This window comes from Melospiza georgiana, chromosome 2 (genome assembly GCF_028018845.1).
Source record: "Melospiza georgiana isolate bMelGeo1 chromosome 2, bMelGeo1.pri, whole genome shotgun sequence".
NCBI lineage: Eukaryota > Metazoa > Chordata > Aves > Passeriformes > Passerellidae > Melospiza > Melospiza georgiana.
In genome coordinates, this window is record NC_080431.1 from 18,444,298 (window position 1) to 18,468,128 (window position 23,831).

At 43.2% G+C, this 23,831-nt stretch overlaps 1 protein-coding gene across 1 annotated transcript in view; it reads left to right on the forward strand.

Annotated features, from left to right (window-relative positions):
• Positions 1-23,831, forward strand: part of TMEM255B (transmembrane protein 255B) — a 68,887-nt gene that overhangs the window by 43,993 nt on the left and 1,063 nt on the right. Inside the window, exons 5-8 of the mRNA XM_058018264.1 lie at positions 8,522-8,602; positions 12,460-12,545; positions 15,249-15,408; positions 21,326-21,469. Of these exons, the coding sequence (XP_057874247.1) occupies positions 8,522-8,602; positions 12,460-12,545; positions 15,249-15,408; positions 21,326-21,469 (471 nt within the window). The remainder of the gene's footprint in view (positions 1-8,521; positions 8,603-12,459; positions 12,546-15,248; positions 15,409-21,325; positions 21,470-23,831) is intronic.

Here is a 23,831-nt window from a genome sequence, read left to right on the forward strand (position 1 = left end):
TACACACTGAGCTCTCGGAAGAACTCTCTGCTCAGCTGCTGTCTGAAATAGAAAGGTTTGAAACTACTGGTATTAGTTACAGAAATAAATTTTAATGAGGCATGTGAGGAAAACTATGTTAATAACTGTATGTAAACAAATAGTTTACAAAACAAACCATATGTAACTATATGTATACAAAAATTTTATATCTCATGAATTATGAGTAAGGCATTCTGTTGGACTACCAGGTAGTTAAAGATTCTTTAACAACACAAGAGAAGATACAGGTCTCCAGGAAACTAGCAGTTTTAAAATGGTTATTTTAATTAGTTAGTTTTCTGGCAGTTGATGGGGGTTCAATAACTAGAAATACAGACTTGGAGATTTCAGGGGGTATTGTTTCTTCTTTTTCCATGTAACAGTGAAATACTGCAAGATAAATTGTTTTCTGAAATGAAAGCCATTTCTGCTTCAGAAATTACAAACTGAAAACTGAATTGTAGGTTTATCTGCCAGTGAATAAAAGCCCAAAACACTTTTCAAAAAAACCCACCCTTGTTTCTGATTCTAGAGGGGAGTGGTGATGTGCTCTATGTGGGAGTCACAAGGCTGGGGAGCAAACTGAGCTGTGAAATGTTTTGTGCTTCAAAGCCGACGCCCCCGCACTGCAGTGTTGATGATACTGGCCTTAGACTCAGAAGTTCCTAACACTAAAGTGGCCAGAACCAATATGGAAACTGTTCATAAATTTTTTTAAAATTGACATATTTCATTTGTTTGTGATTGAAAGCAATTTTTGTATTAATCACTCCTGTGAATCCCTAGGATTTTCTAGCAGTCTTCCTTAGGAGAAACCCTTCTCATTGGGAATGCTATTGGAAAAGATGGAGTCAGAGTGAGACAGGAATTACAAAAGACCTGTAGCATTTCCTCTCATTGTTTGTACAGGGTAGGATCCAACCAACTTAACTTGGGCCCCCAGACAGTGATCCAGTCTGCCTGCCTTCCCAGGCTCCTAATATGTTGGCCCCTTCTTTTAGGAGCTTCTTTATCTTTGGTCTGAAAGCTCTCAGGTTTGTGTGTTCCCATGTGCCATGTGCTGTCAGCCAGTGTGGGGCAGACACAGATAACTGTGCTCCATCTAGCCCCCCAGAGAAGCATCAAAGCTAATTACTAATAACTTCTGTTTGTTCATATTTGCATGACTGTTTTGAGAAAGTTAGCAGAGAGTGTGATCTTGAGGGGAATGATAATCTCCAGAACACCCAGCTGTTGGCACAAGGCTGAGCTGGCACTGAAGGGTGATGTTTCAGTTTGTTTTTAGGATTAAACTTGAAAAATCTTGGCAGCTTTCCCTCTCCTATTCATTGCTAGCTTTGCTGTAGATGAAAACAAGCAAAAACAGAGAATTAAAACTTGACACTAATGAGACACTGAAAACATTATTCTGATTTTGGACTCCTCAATTTTATCTATATTCATCTCTTTCATGTGACCAGGATGGTTCCTTACTCCCCAGGCCAACTGGCATGGTGAAACCCACGTCCTCACTCTCAAAGTCTCTTGGAATGTAAATGGCAATGTCCAAATTACTTACTGGGAATGGTTCTTGGCCCATACTAATTTACAAACCATGCCCAGAAAATATTTTGGAAGAGTGATAGTTTGCCCAGGCCAAAGCCATCACCAGCACAGTTCTAACAATTTAATAGGCTTGATGCTTGAGTTTCAGCCCTGGGAACATTCCCTGGCACTGATCAATCTACACCTCTCTTGATGCAGCTATGGAAGCTAAGACTAAATAAATACTGTAATTGGAAAAAATTAGCCCTCACTGTATAATTATTTCAATAAATTATTAGCCATGTTTTGTAAAGTATGGCATACATTTCAGTCTATACAGTTTAAGCTATATCTGCATTTTCTGAAAGTGAGCTTACACTTAAGGGAGATGGAATTTTCCCCATGTTATCCAAAATATATCTGTTCTCCAAGGAAACAAAAACTGGCATAGAAAAAGCTTCTTTCCATACCTCAGCCTAGAGCCCTTCAACCTCCCCACCGGCATTTTATCAAATCCACCAAAGATACTGTTAAAAAAATACTTTTCTTACACAAAAAATGTACTGCAATGCTCCCACCATCAAAGACAATGTGGGGTTTCTGTTGTATGCTCTTAAAATAAAACAATCAGCCAAACCAAAACCCTCTATATTTGGACCATTCTCTTCCTTGGCATAAAGCCTTCCCTCTTGTCTGTCTGTCACTCTCAGGTTTTAATACATATACTAGAAAAGTATTGAAATAAAAAAATTCAAGAAGAGGGAAAGCTATAGTTTGCTTTGTAGGGTTCAAGGCTGAGTAGTTCTGATTTGTCTGAAATTAAAGGGAAGTACTGAGTATCCTGGGTTTTGGGGGGTTTTCTGACACATCTGAAAACTTAGCTTGATGGCATTCTGACTGTACCTGCTTGGTATACACAAATGTAGTTAGCTAAGAAATCATCTTTTCCAGTGCTCAGAAGGATTGAATAAAACCTGTCCATTTTTCTTTTGCACCAATAAATAAACAAACCCAAGAATACAACAACATTTTTGTAGAAAATTCGTCCTTCCTTACCAGCCTACAAATTTTGTCCTGTGTGTGTATCAGCAGAGCTTTTAGCAACAGAACTTTCCCACCTGCCCATTTCTATTTAAAGGGACTTACTCAAAGAAGCAGAGAAAGGGAATACATTATGTGTTATATATGAATATTTTACATTAGTGGGAGGTATTGCATAGCTCTGTCTCAGTAATAGTGGTTGAGGAAGTTCTTGGTATCAAATGATCCTGAATTAGTTAAAAAGAATATTGTTGTTATACACTTTAGAGTTACTCTTAATAGATGAAATGTATATATATGCATACACACACATATATAGTATTTAACAGTAGCTCTATCTCAACCACTATTGCTATAAGCAGTAGAATCAGGAAGAATCAGGGACTGGTAGGTATATACTATATTCATACACAATCTGTTGTGAGCAATGTGAAGTATTTTAAGACCAATCTGTTAGGAATAGTTTTATAGCTTTAAAGTATGTCTCATTTGCCTTTGGTAAGAGACACTCCTATAAAGTCCAGCGGGTGTTTATGTGGTGTGACATACCGTTGGATAACTTTTAAGCACTTTTTAATATCTATGTGGTGCCTTATTCATATAAACACCTCAGTAGACAGACAGACCACAGCAGCTCTGTAACATGAAAATGGAAGCTTTTACCAATGCAACATTTTGGCATCCCCAGTGTACCTTTACTTAAAAGCTGTGTGCTTTAGGTGTTAAATTCTGTAAGTGTCTGGACAAGGCCAATGTTATCTAATCTTTGTTATTTTTGTACACTTGATCATCACTCATTTATTTCATTGCACATAGAGATGCATTTAGAGAATGGACTGAATGCAGAAGACTGGCTGTATCAGTGCAGCAAGCTTGCTGTTCAAAATTAGGTGCATGAAGGAAGGTTATTGTTTGTCATGATTGTGCATGCAAACATAATAACTGTATTCACTGTGGTCGCTTCCAAGTCACAGCTCTGACATTTTTGCTGCACATCAGTATCAAGCCATAATAGCTGGTATGGATTAATCAATCACCTCTTTCCTCAGAGAACAGTGGTGCTTCCAGTCACAAGCACACTTGGATGAAAAGTGTGCTTGTCTTTTCCATTGAAGACAAAACCAATGAAAGGACCAATTTCTTTTTTAAGAGGAAGAAAGTGTAAGAGGTAGAAAAACTGTGTAAGCCAAGAGATCAGGGCCAAAAGTGAGGATCTTCCTGTACTTGATGGAGGCAGATTAGACAGCTCTCTCACTGCCTTTAAGAGCAGATAGAGGCTTCTGAGGGGAATATCTTAGCATAGGGTCAGACTCAGCCTCATAGTGTGATGTGGTGGAGTCACTCATCAGCAACCTGTAGTAAGATGTGAACGCCCCAAAGGTAAGGCCAGGGAGCATCTGTTTGCAGGTGCTGAACTCATAACCTATGATACTTTGAGAGAACTTGTTAGTCTGCTCATAGGCTGACATAGACTCTGACCCTCTTCACAAAATCAGAGTTGCTGAGACTGGGCAGAACCTTTGGAGATTTCTAATCCAACCACCTGTGCTTAGAGCAGTGTCAGCTAGCACAGGTGGCTCAGAACTGTGTCCAGTTTGAATATCTGCAAGGATGGATTCCACAACCACTCTGGGAAACCTGTTACAGTGTTTAATCACCCATAGAATAAAAAAGGTTTCTTCTTATGTTTAAATGGAATTTCCCATATTTCAGTTTGTGCCCACTGCATCTTGTCATTTTTCTGGACATTACTGAGAGAAATGTGGCTCCATCTTCACTTCCCTTTCAAGTATAGACCCATAGTGATAAGGTACATGGGAACCTTCTCTTGTCTAGGCTGAACAGTCCCAGCTCTGCTTTGCTTGTGACAGATGTTCCAGTCTGTTAATTCACAGACCATGTCTGTGGTGTCTCTCACACTGGGGAGCTCAGCACTTTACCCAGTACTCCAGATGTGTCTCACCAGTGTTAAGAAGAAGGAACACCTTCCTGGGCCTGCTGGTGGTGCTCTTTGTAATGCAGTCATGAATACTGCCGGCTTTTCTTGCCACAAGGACACATTGCTGGCTCTTGTTTGACTTGCTACCCACCAGGACCCTCTCTAAAGCTGCTCTCCAGACACTCAGGCCCCACTCTTTTCTGGTGCATGGGATTATTCCTCCCCAGGTGCAGGATTTGACATTTTCCTGTACTGAACTTGTTGAGGTTCCTGTGGGCCATTTCTCCAGCCCAGGTCTCTCTGAATAATGACGCTGTCCTGCGGTGTTTCAGCCACTCATCCCAGTTTTGTATCATCTGACAGCTAGCAGAGGCTGCACTCTACCCATCACCCGGTTCAGTAACTGAGATGCTACACAATATTATCCTAGCAGTAACCCATGGAGCAGACAACTATTAAGTCACCTCCAGCTGGACTTCAGATCACTGCTCCCAGCACTATGACCTCAGCAGTTCTGCCAGCTTTCAGTCCGGCTCACTCTCCAGTTATTTAGCCCTTATTTAGCTTGTCTGTGAGAATGAGAGACCAACGGAGGGATTAGTGAAGATAAAGATCCAGAAGCAGGTGAGCAAGAAGCTCCACTCATCCACCAAACCAGTCACATCCTTGTAGAAGGTCAATAGGTGGTTCAGACATGACTCTTGCTTTGTAAATCCATGCTGACTACTCCAAATTGCCTTCATGTCCTTGAGATGTTTGGAAATTGTTTCCAAGATTATTTGCTCCATCCCTTCCCATCAGTGTGTAGCTGCCTTGATTGTCTTTCTTGTCATCCTTGAAGACGGGATGTATGTATCTCCAGCCTGCTTAAATGTTCTCTAAACTGATCCCCCTTTTGCAAGGGCAATTCTTTCTTGTACCAGATTTTCCCACAGGTCTCCACTGTAGACCAAGGCAAAGAAGGCACTGAATACTTTGATCTATACCATGTCTTTGTACTATGCTGCCTGCCTTATTCGGTAATGTGCACACATTTTCCTGATTTCTGCTAATACACCCAATAGAAGCCCTTCTTCCTGCCCTTTGCAACCCTTGCTGGACTGAATCCCAAGAGAGCTCTGGCTTTCCTAACCCCATCTGTGCAGGCTCATATAACTTTTTTCTTCCCTGGTGATTTCCCCTTTACTGCTCTTCTTGTAGACTTCCTTTTCATGCCCAAGTTACATCTGGAACTCCTTGTTTATTCACACAGGCCTCATGCTGCCTTTGCTTGATTTCCTGCTAGATGGGATGAACTGTTTCTCAATTTGGAGGAGATGAACCTTGAATATCAACCCACTTTCCTGGGGCTCATTGCTTTCCAGGATTGTATCCCATAGGAGTCTTCCAAACATATCACTGAATAAACCAAGGTCTCCTTTCTTCAAGTCCAGAGTTGGAATCCTGCTCCATCCTCTCTAGATTCTGAACTCCAGCATAACATAGGGGCAAGGCTGCCCTTGACCTTTACATCCCTAAGCAATCTTTCCTTGTTTGTAACTATGAAGTCCAGCAGAGCTCCTCTCCTCGTCAGCTCCTTGTTCTGGCAAAGAAATTGCAATCCTCTTAGACCTCCCAACCAGAGCTGTCCCTGGAAGTCATGGCTAAAGGCTATTGCTTTCCCAGGACTGTGGAAGAATGTTGACCTAGTTCAAGACACGGCATGCTGTTCGTGTGGTATTTGCTTTTCCTCTAGAGAAGAAGAGTTACTGAAGCTTTTTTTCCTTACACTTGTGTAGTATAAATAAATATTTTTGGATGCAGCAAGCTAACCTTTCTCTAACCCTTGAGAGTTGGTGTCCAAACTTGCTTAAGTTTGCTGGAGTAATCAGAAAGGCAAACAAGCTGATGGAGAAGCTTTATTCATTGATCTCTCTGCATTCCTGCATAGCTCTGCATTTTAACTAGTTATGTATTTTGGATCGGCAGATTTATACAGTTCACACTTCATTATCCAACAAACAGAGAATACTCTGCTTGTGAGCTGAAGTACTGCAGATCTTTATGCAAAATCTGGGTTATTCCCCGATGGATTTTAAAGCTTTAAAATGCAGTGTAAGTTAATCAGTGAAGATTTCTGTTAACAGCTTAAATAGTCCTTTGCTTGTAAGTTGGCATGGAAAGAGGGATAGCAGATAATGGGTTTGCATCATCTGTCTCGGATCTGGTCTGACTGACTTACTGAGGAGCAATGAGTGCTTGAGTACTTCCACAGAATCACAGAATCACTAGGTTGGAAGAGCCCTTCAAGATCGTTGAGTCCAACCCATGCCTTAACACCTCAACTAAACCATGGCACCAAGTGCTACATCCAGTCTTCTTTTAAACACATCCAGGGATCATGATTCCACCACCTTAGGCGCACAATTCCATCTTTCCATAAAAAACTTTTTCGTAATGCTCACCCTGTATTTCCCTTGGAGGAAAGGCTGTGTCCTCTTGTTCTGTCAGCTGCTGCCTGGAGAAAGAGACCAACCCCCACCTGACTACAGCCACCTTTCAGTTTGTAGTGAATGACAAGGTCACCCCTGAGTCTCCTTTTATCCAGGCTAAACACCCCCATCTCCCTCAGTGGTTCCTCACAGGGTTTGTGTTCCCAGCCCCTCTCCAGCCTTGTTGCCTCCTCTGGATGCGCTCAAGTGTCTCAATGTCCTTCCCAAACTGAGCACCCAGAGCTGGACACAGCACTCAAGATGCGGCCTGACCAGTGCCCAGTAGAGGGGGGAAGGGTGACCTCCCTGCTCCTGCTGGCCACACTGTTCCTGATCCAGGCCAGGAGCCCTTGGCCTTCTTGGCCACCAGGGCACACTGCTGGCTCACGTTCAGCCGGCTGTCAGCACCCCCAGGTCCCTTTCTGCCTGGGCACTGTCCAGCCACACCGTCCCAAGCCTGTAACATTGCAGGGGGTTATTGTGGCCAGAATGCACTTGGATTTATTAAACTTCATCTTATTGGACTCTGCCCATCCATCCAACCATTCCAGGTCCCTCTGCAGAGCCCTCCTACCTTCCAACAGATCAACAAATGCTCCCAGCTCTTCATGCTTTTGAAGGCACGGATCAGGACTAGATAAGTGATGGAAAGTTGAAAAAGTCTTTTTATTTTTTTTTTTGCAAATAAGTAATTCCAAGACTGCTTTGGGATAGACATTGGATCACAGAGGACTAAAGCTGTCAAATCCTCCCAAAACAAATATGGTCTGGTCCTGAAACTGACTGAGGTATGCACCCTCCAGGCTTCAAAGTGGCTGTTTGCCAAGGTCAGAAACACACATTTTCCATCTGGCCAAGGATATTTCATTGTGTTCTTCCCTTATATCAGTTTGTGGGAACTGTTACAAGTAAAATATGAAATATGAGCAGTGAATGCATCTTTTGCAACTGTATAAATGGAAAATAAGGCAAAACCAAACAATGTAAATTGCTTTCTCTTTATGCCTTAATTTCCTTATTATTCTTTTTTTTACTTCTGGGGTTTGAAGTGTGTGTTGTAAGTGGAATACTCAGACTATTATCTATTTGACTTTGTTTTCACCATGGACATTGTTGAAAATCTTTAAAAAGAAAGTCCGATATCTTGAAAACAACCTGCAAAATAAATCTTGGTTCTTAGGTAAGAAACTGCACCAGAAAAAAGAATGACTGGACCATTGTCAGAGCAGTACTATTTGACGTTGAGTGTGGTTAAATGACGTCAAGTGGTTAAATGCAGAGGTGATGTCTTTTAGAGAAAAATAGATGATCCTCACATAGCTTAGAGGTGGAGTGAGGATGGAAAATGTAACCCTGAGGAGAGCCATTCAGGAAGGAAGGCCAACACAGGGGATGTAAGCCTTTTACCCAAGTGACTGCACTGCTTCAGCTCCACAGAGCTGTAAACATCCACATGGGGAAATGTACATAGTGCCTTCCACTTCCTCCAAACCAATCACTTTTTTGGCTGTTTTTCTCTTTACAGGAACCCAGACCCCTGTATAACAAAAGATGCCAGTTTTATTCAAGTGGAATAGGATTCCTATATGATGCCTACCAGACTGAGGTAAACAAACTCACCTCATTATGTGTTCATTTCTGCTGTGCTGGGGAGGAGCGAGGGAGATGTTTGAGAGCATGTGTGTGCATGTAGATCATGGGTAGATAGAAGTGCCACTGTTTTTCTCCACAAGTGACTCTCTGCTTGTCCAAGCTTCTGATGATTTAAAATCACTACAGTCAGTGAGGTTTTGGGTCATCATCAGTGTTTGTATCCAGTACTTTACTCTGGGGTTGGAATGATTCCTAGTCCATCCATGCTGTAGAATAACTGTCTGGAATTTGTTTGTCACATTGGCATCTTCTTCTAAGAAGGGTTTTGTAGACTCCAAGTGGAATAGGAAATATCTAAATTAATCCATCTGTATCATCCAGAAGACTTCAAATCTCTGTATTCATCCAGCACAGGTCAAGAACATCAGCAGTTTGAATGCAGCATTTTAATTATCTCAGTGACATTAGCTTGGTCAGGAAAGTGCCTCTATCCAAATGGCTCGCTTCCTGAGAAGTCCAGAGTTAGTTTCTTTTCCTATTTTATTATTGTGATAAATTGGTGGGAGTGAATAGAAAAGTGAAATGGTATAAACAGTGGTATAACTTTCAAGAAGCCAGTTGTTCTTCATCACCATTCCTGCCATGGCTAAGAAAAGGTGTATGGGGAATGGTGTCACTAATATTTCTAGAAAGCTTAGTGAAGTGTACTAGCAGGTTAAGCAGCTCCTTAAATCTTGGAGGATGCTAGGGCATCCTGCTGTTGATTCCAGAAAATGTATGGCAAAAATATTTCACTGATCTCATGTAAAAGACTGACCCAGACAAACTTCTTAAGTGTGACAACACCCTTTCCTGGAAGATTTACTCCTTCCTCTTCTAAAGTGTGCATGCACACTCAGACTCAGACATGGCCTGAGAAATGCTTCTGATTCCTGTAATGAGAATGTGGTTGGTGTCCCACTGACCACAATTCCTTGCAGGTGACCCCAGCCTCAGGCTTCTGGCCAGATGGTTTTCCACAGCTCTGCTGGTTCTGGGAATGTCTAAACTTGGGCCACCCAGAACTCCTCCCTCTATTCTGGAAAAAAACCAAACCCCATATCTTTTAGAAGTATGTAGTTTCTTATAACATTCTTGTCTGGTTGTTCACTGATTTAGAGTCAATGTATACTAATTCAGAGTTAGGAATTCATAGCATTTATACTTGGCTTTTGCTTTTCCAGAGGTTGCCAGGTAGTGAGCAGGGGGCATGCTCTGCATGCCAGGCAAACACTTAACCAGGAAAGCAGATAGTTTACTGACTGCCAGTTTCCTTTTGATTGACATCTCTCACCTGTAAGTGATCTCTGGCTCATTTGGTCTGCCTGTTTCAGTTCTCTTTGCTCAAAGCAGAAAGAATGATTTACTGGCAATTACCATGACAGGAGAACATATATTCAATTGATGCTGTGGAGATAATAAATCACAAATGTCCAGGACATGAAAAAGGTGTGTGTCTGGTCACTGAAATGAAATAATAGGTCTTGACATGCAGAACACCCACAAATGGCCTGTTTCCACCACCCTTGCTCATACCACACACCAATTTGTTTATTTTGGTTTATCCACCCTTCTCCTAAAAAGGAGTGTCTTGTTCTATGCATGTTTTAAAAATGCAGTGATAAAAATAGATGACTACAGTAACTTCCTCAGCCAATATTATGTGTCTTGTAGTGTAGAAGCAGCCAAAAACATGTTTAAGGTCATGCTGATCTCCCTGTTTTGTACTTTTAGCCTTCTCCATTAAAACAGGCAGACTGGCTTTATTAATGCTTGGAGAGAGAAAAACTACTTTTATTTCCTATCAGAAGTGGTCCCCAAACCATGCATGAGAACAAACCACTTTTTAGCAGCCCATTCCATCTTATAAAGCCCTCCTATCCCAATCATGCATGTGTAATGGAAAATGGTGTTTTAACTCTGCAGATCCCAGGCCAATGTCACTGCATAGAGGAGGTCAAAACCAAAGTCTGAAGATCTACTGAATGCAAAAGTGTAGGGCATCCCACAAAATGGCTGAGGTAGCACGCTGTGCTCCAGGATTGGTTTTCAGCCTGCTTTGAGAAGTAACCATGTGGGATGGTTCAGTCCCTGCCTTGACGAGGATGATGTGGTCAGTGGCAGTAGGTGCTCCTCTTGTGCTGTCAGCTGCAGCTCAGGCTGACAGCTGCAGCTGAATGTGACTTCAGGCCAGCAAAGCCCTTAGGTAGCCCTTAGCCCTTACTCCAGTAAGTTCAGGCACAATAGAGAAATGGTGGTGAAACAAGGTCCTCACCTGGGTGAGGTGTCCTTGTGACAAGTGGGATGTGCCTGTATCAAACTGTGAGCTCTTTTTCCAGATTGCAACCTAGACTGAGACCATCCTTTTATTTCTACAATTTTAGGATAGAAGAGCTGATTTGTATGAGACACTAACCACAGGTACAGCCTTGTTCCTGAGCAGCAAAGCAATCCCAAGGAATCATTTTAATCTCCTTCTAACATTAATTTTGTCACCCATCTTCCACTGCCCAATCAAATCCTGCTAAGGACAAGTGTGCCAACTTGGAGAGCAGTTATGAGATGAACTTGCTCTGTTGCTGAGTGTGTGTGTGTTTAAGGTTTTCCTTTTTGCTGGGAACAAGCACATGAGGAGTACAGACTTATCAACAGTGACAATTTTCATACTAAAAGGATACACAGATTCAGGACTTAGGAAGTGAGAAACATCTAGTTTAACATCTCTTGAGGACTAAGCCAGAGCTTAGCCTGAGTCTGATAAACTTGTCAAAAGCAGGTATGTATTCCTAAGCATGTTCCTTCTACTTTTTCATTGTGAGTTTTCCATTCAATAATATATTTTAATTGTATTTTGTGAACAAAATAATTCTCAGTGGTGGCAGAGATTTTTTTTTCCTATCAAATAAAAGCTATATAAAGAATGTATTTTCTGACTGCTAGCTTTTAAAACCTGACAGCTCTCCAGGATTTCAAAGTCAATAAGCTAAAACTCTCAGGGAAAAAAAAAAAAAACAACCCAAACCCTTATATATAAAGTATTTCAATTGGTCTGTAGTGCCAAATAGAAATAATTAATGCTTACCATACTTAAGGAGTCATTAAAATGATTTTGTGTCTGGATGGAGAGTGGCTTACGTGTGCCTGCCTTTATTGTTCTAACATCTGTCCATCCCTGCAATTCTTCCTCACATAAATAAACCTTTTCAGTTTTGAATTTGAGAGCCTGCAATAAATGGTACTTATTTGCTGGAGTGCTTGGATATTTTCTGAATTATTCTGTTTGTGGGTTTGAAGATTATTCTTGCTGTTATTCATAATTACTTCCTTCTTCAGGAGGGTTTCACTGAAAGGGGAGAGCTCCCCTTTATTGGAAGCTGTTCAGATAAATTGGCTCCCTTGCCATTTTCCCACTATAACAACTGGTTCTCTTATCCACTTCAGTGTTTGCTGTAGTGTCTCTCTCCAGACCCACAGTCAGCTTGTCACAGTTGTAGAGCTCTGAGGCTCCTGGCTGCACCCTCTGGGTCTCAGCAGAGTAGCACCAGGCTGTGCAGCAAAGTGCTTGAAAACTCTGGCAGCCCTGGCTGCAGGCTGGTCCTGGGAGCTCTGGGCTCCACAGTGCAAATGCCCTCAGACTCAGGACTCCTGTGAGCTCAGGGGTGGCCTTCTGGCTTCCAGTCATGAATTCTGGAATCTCAGGATCTTTCTGCACAACAGGTAATACAACCTGACAATGTTGTAGTAGCTGGGTTTTTTTTGTGGTCAGTACAGTAGGATGATTCACACAACAGTGAAACATTGACCATTAAAGAAGTTTCTGTTTTTTGGCAGGTTACATGTCATACCTTAAACAGCAGGTGCCAGCTGAAAGTGAAGAGTAACACATGCTATTGCTGTGATCTGTACAACTGTGAGAAGTAAGTACCCGTGTGCATTCTGTGGCCTCTGAGGAGTTCTTGGCTGGTTGTCCTTGTAACTGGCAGGGCCTGAAGAAGTAACACAGGGAGCTTGTATGCTGAGAAATCCAGTTTCTCTGCCCCTGAAGTCCTGATGCCAGTACAAAGTATGTCAGGAGTTGTTCATTAGTGTTGGTATTATTTAATTTTCTTTTCCTTTGAATATGTCCATAACCATTTTGCCATGTCTTCAAAACTGATCACTCAATTACTCAATTATTATATCACTGCTCAGATACACTGTTGGTCTGGCAATGCATTTTTCCCATTAGATTTACTGAATCTTCTGCTTGGCTCACCCTTTGCACATCTTACTGTCATAGAATCACAGAATGATTTGGGTTGGAAGGGACCTTCAAGACCATCTGGTTCCAGCTCCCCTGCCATGGGCTGGGACAGGCTGCTCAGAGCCTCATCCAACCTGGCCTTGAACGCTTCCACTAATGGGACATCCACAGCTTCTCTGGGACATCTGTTCCAGTGTCTCACCACCCTCACAGTGAGGAATTACTTCCTAATGTCTAAATCATCCCTATTGTTTAAAACCATTCTCCTTTGTCTTACCTGATCTTCTATATCATTTTACCACATACTCTCATGCAACCTCTGCAACCCTCTACAGTCCAGCCACAGTCACTTTTCCTTCTTTCCCCCTGTGTATTTCTCATCTTTCTTCCTTCCTACACCTATTTCATTTTGGTTTTGCCTCCTCTTCACATACTAGCAGCCCTGAATAACCCCAGTCCTCTGTAGGACTTGGCTAGCATGATGCCAGACATAAACATTTTATGTGTAGGGAAACAAGGTGGGAACAGTCAAGCTTCTACACAAGGCTTCTGCATGAAAAGGTAACTTTTAGCCAGATGATATCTCAACTAGAGAAGTAAAAGAACATTTGGGACTAGAGAGAAGTGATTTATGCAGATGGGAGACACAAAGTGAATGAAGGTCTATGAAATGAATTAAAATCCCATGTAGACTCTTTTGCTTATGTAAGAAATGTTAAATCTGGACATGATGGAGTTGTACAAAACAAGTGGGAAAGGTAGAGAATGCACAGCTTTGGTACCTTTTCTATACCAGACAGATAATGGAACATTTGCAATGCAGTATGTGAGAATGTTTCCTTCCATGGTACACAGCTAATGTCTGCATGTTAACACTGAACCAACCAACCCAACTCAACACAGAAAAGAACAGGACTGTTAAAGGGGTGAAAGTGTTAGGAGCTGTCAAAAAAAGTGACTGAAACTGTTGCTTAAAGTAACCTCAAGGAGAGATCAGGCATATTTCCCTTTCAGATGGAGATCCTCAGTGCCATTTTTCTAAGACATGGAGTTTGTTTGAAACACTTGGGACTGCTCATTGCTGTGACATTATCCAATGATATATTAAATGTGTGTGTTCTCCTATTGTCAACATTCTACAGTGGACAGCAAGATCTTATGGCACTAGCATGGACAAATCCAGGGTAAATAAGCAGTGATGCTGCTCTGGAGACTTGGCAATTCCAGTTCACAGGACGGCTAGAGAGAAGTGGGAAGAGGCACGGGCCCACAGAGTGATGTGTTGTTGGCCTAGAATAGACTGATATGAAGGCAGGATTGTAAAATCAGATTTCCCCAGCCTCATGGCAGCTGAAGCTGTAGGTTTATTTAGTTAAGATGGGCTCATGGCAGGGCCCAGGTGAACTCAACAGTAGTGGTTCTTCAGTGCCAGAACCATGACCTGAAGCCATTGATTGGATATTTCCAGAAGTTACTGTGCCTGGCTTGGTGCTTCCCAGAAATGTTGTGGACTGTTCTGCAGAGCTTTCCCTAACCACACATGCACTGGGGATGGGGGAACAGAGGAGTGAACACAAACTGCCCACTTCTGGTTTCCACCATAATCTCATGGCAATTTGGCAATTTCCTAACAGTGGAAAAACAGGCTTGGCATTTAAAAAAACCTTTCCTACTCAAATAGCTGCCCTAGAAGATCATTAGTGGGCTCAAATTAAGGTAGGTCCTGGAAAGGACTGCAGGAACCTGTGGTTTCAAATTTTGCAGTAGGATATTTCTGGCTTTTGGCAAGACAATGAGGTGTAACTTCACCACATGCCTGATTTACAATAACCAGTGTGGTGTAGAAATATGAACAAAGATTTCTGGATATACAACCCAAGTGTAAAGACATCTTTATACTGTACTGTGTTGAAACCACAAACACCATAAACAAACGTAGCTAGCTGGCAATATCTCCCTTCCTGTAGCTGAGTTAATGCTTTAGAAACTTGCCTTCCCCAATTTTTGAGATGCCAGCAGATTTCTAGGTGAGCTGGGTAAAAAAGCAAAGCTAAGCAAGCTTTGTCTGGTAGCTAAATGGAAAGGGCAGCCTCCATAGGCCAAGATTATGTCTCTGTTTAGAGACACTGAAGAAAAAATAAAGGGTCCATGATGGTAACTACCACCAATCAGCCAAACTAGGGTTGGATTGCATTTGATGCTGGCCTTAGCAGAGCCAGTTTTTCAGCAGGGCTTTCTCCAGTTCTTCTGAGCAGTTTTTGGTGGGAGGAAGGGTGTAGTACTTTGCCAAAGAGGAAAGCAAGCAGGAGAGTCAGATCCTGTATTGTGTGTGAAACCATTCCCACTGCAGTGACATTGTCTCTGCATTCTCTTTCAGTTCAGACCAGTCCTCCAGCTACTATGAGTTTCTGGGTGTGAGCAGCTGTCAGGACGTGCTCCACCTGTACAGACTGTTGTGGTCCTCCACAGTCCTCAACATCATCGGCTTGTTCCTGGGGATTATCACTGCAGCCATTCTTGGGGCTTTTAAAGACATGGTAAGGCTCACAGTATTTTGCCTTATGTGAGGACTTTCTGTGTGTTGGCATTATCAAATTAAGACCAAGGAAGTATAAATGTACAAAGGAGATGCTTTGAATATGTTTCCAGGGTGTTGTGGGAGTCTGGAATGTGAGCCACCACAGAAGGTACCAAGAGTGTAACCCAGGTTCTTGTTAATAGCTCCCTTGGAGCAGATGAGAATGAAACAACACTAAATGTCACTGCTTTTAAATAAGCAATGTAGGGTTTATTATAAACCAGTTTGGTTGCAAAGGAAAACAGCTATGGAGCCGTTTTGGTGGTTATTATCTATAGTAATAAAAGATTAAAGAATTGCAACATGAACATGCAACAACATCACCCAAGGACACACACAAGGAGAAAGAAAGAGAGAGAGGACAGGAGCATGAGGATCTCACCACCCACAAGAGACAAGGCTTGGTCGCTGTGCAGTCTTGGTCCAGGTGGTGGTTGCTGATCACATCTGTCTGGTGGTGGAGAGAAATCCCCAGAACAGCATCTGGTGGGTCTGTATTCACTCTGGTTCAGGTGGGAATGCTCAGGTACCTCCCGCTAGGCGGGGAGCTTGACATAAGAATGTGAATTATGGGATGCTTTGGGAATCCTTGACACCTTCTAAGACAGCATAGCTGCCCATCCTAGCAGCAGTTGAGTCAGTTGTGCCCCATCAGTAAAGATGCCACAGGCAAATGTCCTGAATTCCCTGGTACTTCCCCGGGGGGAAGAGGGGGACCCCCACAACTCAGTGGTTTGTGTTAGAGACCACAAGTTAGCATGACAATGGGAACAATCCATGTCCACAGGATCCAGCTCTTATCTCACTCACAGCCTATCATTCACCCTGTTGCCTTATCAGATCAGAGGTTTAGCCATTACACACCCAAAAATTCACCTCCTCCAGCTCAGCTGAGCGCCTTGGGGTCTCAGCAAATGGAGGAATGTTTTGAGTCGTTGTCCCTTAACAATTCAGCCTCTCTCATGGATTTATACCTTTAGGCAAAGCTGTTGCCAGCTGTTCACAGCTAAGTGGGTCAAGCCCAGTCAAATACATGAATGGAAGAAAAATACCACAACAGTGTGAACAAATGCTGGCAATTCACTTAGTGGCATATGTTTTTTCCCTTCTAATTCATCACTGATTGTGGGGGCCAGCACGGAGTCTGAGGATGCTAATTTGTGGCTAACATGTAAAAGTCAAGTCCTACGTGCTCAGCCTTGTGTAGTTCATTTCCCTAAGAATGGGGTGAATTCTGAAGTACCAGTTCAATTTTTATTTAAACAGTTGTGTGCTCGGACACTTCAATATCCTCTTTTGTTTCACTAAGGAATGCAGCCTTCTAACTACTCCCTGTGCCACACCACCATGCTGTGCATCACAGCATTCAGAAGAGACTGTGCAGTGAGAGGGATTCTCCAGTAACGTCCCTCATTTGCCTGGGTCACTGGCACGATAAAGGGTGGAGTTGCTGTTCCTGGGATTGTCACTATCAGTGGCCCTGTTTGCTAGAGCAATGCCTACAGACCAAGCAAGGGGCTCATGATTTACTAGGCTTTCAGGAGAGTAGTAGAACTAAATGGGCAGAGGCATGGAGATGGAGGTGAAATGCAGGAACCAGAGGGAGGTTTGATAGCAGCATGGGCCATCTTAGATCCATGATGTGTCTGGTCACTGTTGCAGAGGAGAAAACTGAATAGAAAGATGGGTAAAATGAAAAAAGAGAGATAGAGCAGGCAAGAGAAGGCATGAGAGATAGCTGAGAGAGAGCAGGCAAGGGAGATGAGTTGTACATCAGGACAGGAGGGGGAGCAGAGTGGCAGGATGGGACTGCTCAGAACTGGCACCCAGTCAGAGCCAAAGATCCAGTCAGGCCATCAGGCCTGACATCTCTGACCCCCCAGCATTCCTTAGGAAGCATGCCCAGGCTGTCTACACTGTGTGCTGGGTGCTTAAATCCATGTTTAAAGTAGAGCAGGGCCATGTGAATTTTTTGAAATTCACCTTTGTTAAGGGTTGCAACATTTCCTGGAAATATTCCTCTGTCCAGCTTAAGCTAAACAAGCGCCCTGAGCTGTCTCATGTAAGAAATGTGCAGCAGGGCTCTCCTTTATGCAGGGGACTCCTGCAAGGAATTGATAACAGATTGCAGCCAGCCACTGAAGACTTGCAGCTGCCCAAAGGGAGTAGAAAGCAATTTTCCCATCTTAAATCATCCCCTCTCTGTGATAGGAGCAGAAGGGGAACAGAAACAACCACAGTAAGAAATGAGGGGAAGAGCAGCTTGCATGTGGAGTGAAGGCAGCTATCACCTACAGATAGTTTTTGGGAGAGCACTGCAGCTTAGTGCCACCACAATGTTTCTCCTGCCTCACAGATGGGTGTGAGTGCAGCTGTAGGAAACATGCAGAGAGCCAGCCTGAGTCCACCTAACCTGTCTTGCTCAAACCTAAGCTTATATGAGATTTGGGCTGAGGCTCTGATACAGCTCTGTGCTTTGCAGGGCCATCACTGCACTGCTGGTGAGGAACATCAAGCCAAGGAGATGTTCCTGGGAGAACTGCAGTGTCCATGATCTGGCACATTCCCTTGCTGGGAGGCAGAGCCTGGGTCAGGGTCTGGGTCCTCTGACTGGGTGGCATAAAACCATGGAGAGAAATCCCAGCAGCAGTGGATGAGCAGCTTGACCCCAGGCTTAGCTGGAGTGAGCCTGTCAGGGCTCCAGCTAAAACCTCATCTGAATAAGCTGTTCAATGTCTCCACTGAGTGTGAGCAGGAAAAGGATGTTGTAGTTCAAGGGAAAGATGAGTTTGTGTCAGTCACCTCAGCTATGCTTGTGAAAACCTTACTAAAGCAGCAATCCAAAATGCAATGATTGCTCCTTGCTCCTGCCTGTGCTTTCTCAGGGTTCTTTTGAGTTAGTACCAGAAATAGTTTGCTAATCTGCTGCTCCCTTTCCTTACAAAAGGAGTAACTCTTGGGGGAAGACAGGGGCCAAGAAAACATCAAGTAGAAGAGGAAAAGAAAGGGGCATGGGACTGAAATAAAGAGGGGAAAAAACCCTTTGAAGTATGTGAGAGAACTATTTACTTTAAGATGTCACCTTCTCATATAAATGCTCACTGGCATTTTGCAGGGAGAACTGCAAAGCCCCCTGAAATGCCTCACAGCATTGCTCTGGGATGGACTTCCAGAAAACACAAGGCCAGGCTGACTAGTCAAACAAAAAACATCATGTTTATCTCTGGGGAATGCTGGCAGCCAAACCATGTTACAAAGGGGAGAGTTTGCAAAATAGTGCCCTTTCCTTTAAACCCATCAGATTTTCTGGACAGAAAAAAAGCATTGTTTTGGTTATTTCGGCTTTTCTTTCTTGCGACAAATTCCCTGCAGACCCTGGGTTCTCCCCTGATCTCCTTTAAGATCTACAGCATGCTTGGATATAAGACATGGAGGCAGTTCCCTTAAAGTCACCTCTAACAAAAAAGCAGATCAAGATATTACATCAAGAGATGTAGTCGAGGTACCCAAAATGATAACACACTGTGATTATTTCTTACAGAAGCTGCAGGTAAAGAATTACAGGGAACATTTCACTTGCTGATGAGGAGTTAATGTAGAAACTCCCTTCCCTGTCCCGTGTTCATTTGATGGCTTCTTGATGTTTTTCTGACACACCTTGCCAAGGAATCTGCCTGCCCTGAGTTTAGGGCTGCATTAGTCTGAACTACTGATAGTCCTAAAGGGGAGGATGGGGGGTGGGAAGGGGATACTTTTTAAAATTTGTTTTAATTAATCTCCTTCTTGCAGTCCTTAAAGGAATCTGAACAGATTAAATAGCATTGCTTCCTTCATCCTGCTCTAAAAAGGAAAGCAAAATGAACCCCTCATGACTGAGCTACTTGCCATGGGTTCATGGCTTAGCACTCATGCAACTACAGGTGCAGTCTGATGTGGAAAGAAGCTCGAGGTCAGACATAAATGCTCTGGCAGGTCTGTGTGAGGCCAGTGAGCTGAGTGAGCTGGCACTGTTAGCACTCCTGGCTAGTTCATAGCTCCTTATCTCTTTGACTTGGGTGTTGGTGCAGTTTAGAATGTCTCAACCCACCCTTTGGGTGAGTAATTTAATACAGAGTCATTACTGGAATACTTGATAAAAGCATCCAACCAACTTCAGTAACCACGAATTGTTGCTGGCCCTGGGCTGAGACCAGATAGAATGATAATAAGGCACTTTGAACTAGTATATGTGGCGTGGATGACTCCCCAAATTTGTCTTCTAGGACTGTTGAGATGTTCATCCTTAGCAATTAGAGAGCATTGCTCCGTGGGTGGATGGAATGTGAGAGGACTGAGAGAGGTCCTTAAGAGGAGAAGCCAAAGGGGGTCACACAGCAGCACCCAAAGAGACCCACACCAGAAAGCTGGTGACAGATGCAGAACAGGCATCTACATTTCACATCTGTGGGTCAAGTTTCTTGACTCATTTATGTCAGAGGGATCTGATTTTATCCCTCCTCTGAGGAAGGAAGGGCACCCTCTGGGGCTGTGCACTGGCCCCAAACCTTTGGGTCTGAAGCAAGCAGGTTACCTACTCCTCCCTACTCCTGAGGCAGTGTCTCTTCCCCAGCACATCCACCCAGCAGGGCAGGTAGAAAGGTGGGTTCCTTGCAGATGAGAGTGTTTTGAGGAGGGTGCCTTGAAGATGAGGGACTTTTGCCTTCTCCTGTGAAATAAGCTCTCTGCCTTTGATCCCAGCCTTTCTCCATGCCAGCTCCTGAAATGCCAGATTTCCCCAGGAAACTAAGGCCTAGATTTCTCAGTAACCTTATGTGGTACATCAGTGACCTAGATGATGTTCTTCATGTACAAACACAATTAATATACCTCTTTCTAAATCAGAGAGATCTCACACTATCTCCAGAGGGTGCAATGGTTTATATCTCCCACTGATAAATCTGAAAGGAAGTAAAAAGAAAAAAAAAAAAATCCTGGCTGCTGCTTTCAGCATTTGTCTGGCAACTACCATATTTTATTATTTCAGTGAAAAGAAAATTCCATGCTCTCATGTGGAGGAATCTGCTAACAAAAACAAAGGAAATAAAAGAAACCACTGGATTTATCTCGTGAAAATATTTCACAAAGCTCTGTTGCTCTGCTGTCCTTCACAAATTGTTATATAGCACAAGATTTTAGGGTTTAACACAAACCCTCTTTCACATCCAGCTTTTGATCTTTCTTCCTGACCAAGATTTTTTAGCAGGTTTAATGCGAGCTATTACTTCTTCATTCAAACTTCATTTTGCATTGTAATTAAAAGACATGCCATAAAGCCATGAGAGAAGGATCTTCTGCAGTAGGAATGAGGTAAGCACATTGAGAGTGATGCTGGAGAGCCAGCAGCAAACTCCATTTCCCAAGTGAGAGTGAGCTGTGAAAGAGGAACAACTGGCCTGGAAAGGGAGATCTAGGTAAATCTGTGTAGGAAAGCAGAGAAAAAAGACTTGAGGGCATCAGGTAGTTGCCATTGGAAGGAGCCAGCAGTAAATGGTGAAGGACTTGGTGTTTGGTGCTGGATGAATAAGAAGAGGCAGCCAAAGCTGTATGCCGTGCACTTCAGGGTGTCTTGGATCTGGAGCCCTGCCAGTGCTTCTGTAACTGTTGCTAGGGAAGCACCAGCAGCCTTTTTCCAAGGGAAGAAGATTAAAATAGCTGTGTGTTTTTACTCAGAAAATTCATTCCGGATACACCCTCCTCTCATTCTGTCTGCTGTTTTTTTGTGTTGGTATTGTGTTGGAAAATAGAAAGTTGTTGAATTGTTGCTTGTGTTAGGAGCAGCTCCTGCTCCAGCCCCCTCTGCACTGTACTGATATTTTGTTGTCTTGTGTGCTCAACAGGTACCTCTGTCCCCAATTGCCTTCAGTGCTGCACCTCCTCCCCAGATCCTGTACAATCCCGCCCAGCAGATCCTGACCTACGCTGGCTTCTGTCCTTCTGCAGCAACAATTTCTACCTATCCCTCCTACCCACTGCCTCTTCAGGTACAGTACAGACACACACCCCTCTCACACACCACAAAAGCATTAGCTGCTACTCAGTGCAAACTCTGCAGAGGAGCTCTTAGCTGGATCCCAGCTCCCAGGTTTGTCTGTGGGATGACTTAGTCTGTGCCTAGTTTTCTGCTCTGTTCTCAGACCTCAGGATTTCTCTGGTTGTCCTTTGGACTCTCACCTGCTGGTGAGGTAAGAGTTGCCAAGAGTAGACAGAGAAGGGGATAGAAACACATAAAATTAAGCTGAAAATATTCATGTAAGTAGTCATGAGGATCCATTGTGACTGTTCAGTCCTGTGTCCACTGAGAAATAGAAATACATTGCATTTTCACCAAATTCTTATCTGCGCTCCAAAATAAACACTATTATTTCCCTAGATTTCTACTTTTTCAAATAAGTCTGTTCATTTATCTTCCTTCACTTTCATAACATTCAGAGGCAGACACCAGGAGCTGTTCCCAAGTCAGGAGAGGTTAGTAAGAAACACTGGGATCCACTGGGATTGTTAGTAAGAAACAATAGGAAAACTTAACTCTATTCCTGGGGAAAAAACTAAAAGCAAGCCACCTCCCTGTATGTATGAACTCATTATGTTGCAGTTTGGAGAGAAGTAATTTCTGCATCAGTATATGAATTTTAAGAAATCAAAATAAACTTATTCAGAGGTACATCTCATGAATGATGGAAGCAGGAATGATCAGGAACAGCCAGAAGCTTAACTGTCATCTGCTTCCATTGCTTGAGAGCTGTGGGCTGAATCCATAGGGCTGGAGGTCTTCATGTTCCATCTCAGTGCTTCAAGCTGCTGGATTCAGACCTTCACAAGCCCTGCTCAGATGGTTGTAGTCCTTAATCCCAGTCTGGGTCTGGGATTCATCTGACTGAACACAGGGGCTGTTGGCATGTAGGGATCTGAACTGCCTGATAATGAGATCAAGTAGCCACCTGTCCCCTGCTGCTACTCTGAGAAGGTCCAGGTTCAGGTCCCATTTCCCTGGGTCACATCTGTAGGGACATCTGGGATATCCCATGGCATCCCAAAAGGGCTGCACACTTAGATGTGGGAAACTGAATTTTTAGCTGTCCACAGATTAGAAGTCCCTGACTGAGCTAGTCTACCCTTTAGAGTCACCAGTGGATTATCTCAGGTTATAGATATATGACATTCATTCCTGTCCTTTGCTGAATCCAGTATCTCACTGAATAAATGCTGGCCAGAGAGGTGAAATCTATCAAAGAAATCAGCCATATGGCAAAAAGAAATGGTGATAGCAGGAATGCATTTTGAAAGGATGTAACCAGCATTTCTTTTGTTTACTGTGACATGTGCCAACAAAATAATACAGTTCAGCCACAACTAGTCTTGGTAACAGGCCAGCCAGCTGGGCAGGTAATGGTCCTGATTAGCTGGGCAGGGACTGCTGGTGATGACAGCACTTACGGGTTGTGCCACTTATTCCTGCTAGAGAGAACTCACTGCAGAAGCAATTCCAGGCAAACAGATGGAAGCAGTGGTTGCAGATTGAGAGGGGAGGGAAACAACAACTCTGAAATAAATAAAGCCCCAAGCCAACCCAAAACCACAACACCTAAGTTTGGAGGTGATGTATCTAGCAGGTCTGTCAGTGTACCTGCACTGCCTCATAGAGTTAAAGGGCATGAACAAGCCTTCCTGTTGAGATCCCCCCATTCTCACTCACTAAGTCACTGTGTGGTACAAATGCAGGACAACATTCTCCTTGCCAGGAGGGTTTGACCCAGCAGTCACATGGAGCCCCATGGAGGAAGCAAACACCTTGGCATGGGGTCTGCCAGCCCTGGACAGCTCTGAGATGCCATCGTCCAAGGGCAGCCCTGGCCCTGGCCTTCTAGATTGTGGATATTAATTTTTTTTAGCAGCAGGGAACATCACTTGCCCAGATTTTTCATTTCCCTTGAAAAAGATCCATGATTACTTTATCTCATTTTTAAATTCCAGGCACTTTAAGTTCACTTTAAAGTCTGAACTTGAGGGGAACTGAGCCCATGTCTTCAGCTGAAGCCCACAGACTGACACGTGCTGTCATATGAGAGGAGGAGTAAAATCGTCATCCTCTTGAAATCAGTGACAAAACTTGGTTTAAAGCAGTAGTAGGATTTTATCCAGAATATTACTCCCTACATGCATTCTTTTGTGTTAATGAACCCTGTTTGTTTCTGAAGATAGGCTACTTCCTAAGCTCTATTTATTTAATGTGCCTTTTTCAGGCAAAGCCCCATCATAGCTGACTGCCAAAGAGGGAAACACGTGCCCATCTGTAAAATTTTCTCTTAAGAGGAATCTGCATTTGGCAAATAATTATGCAAGTAT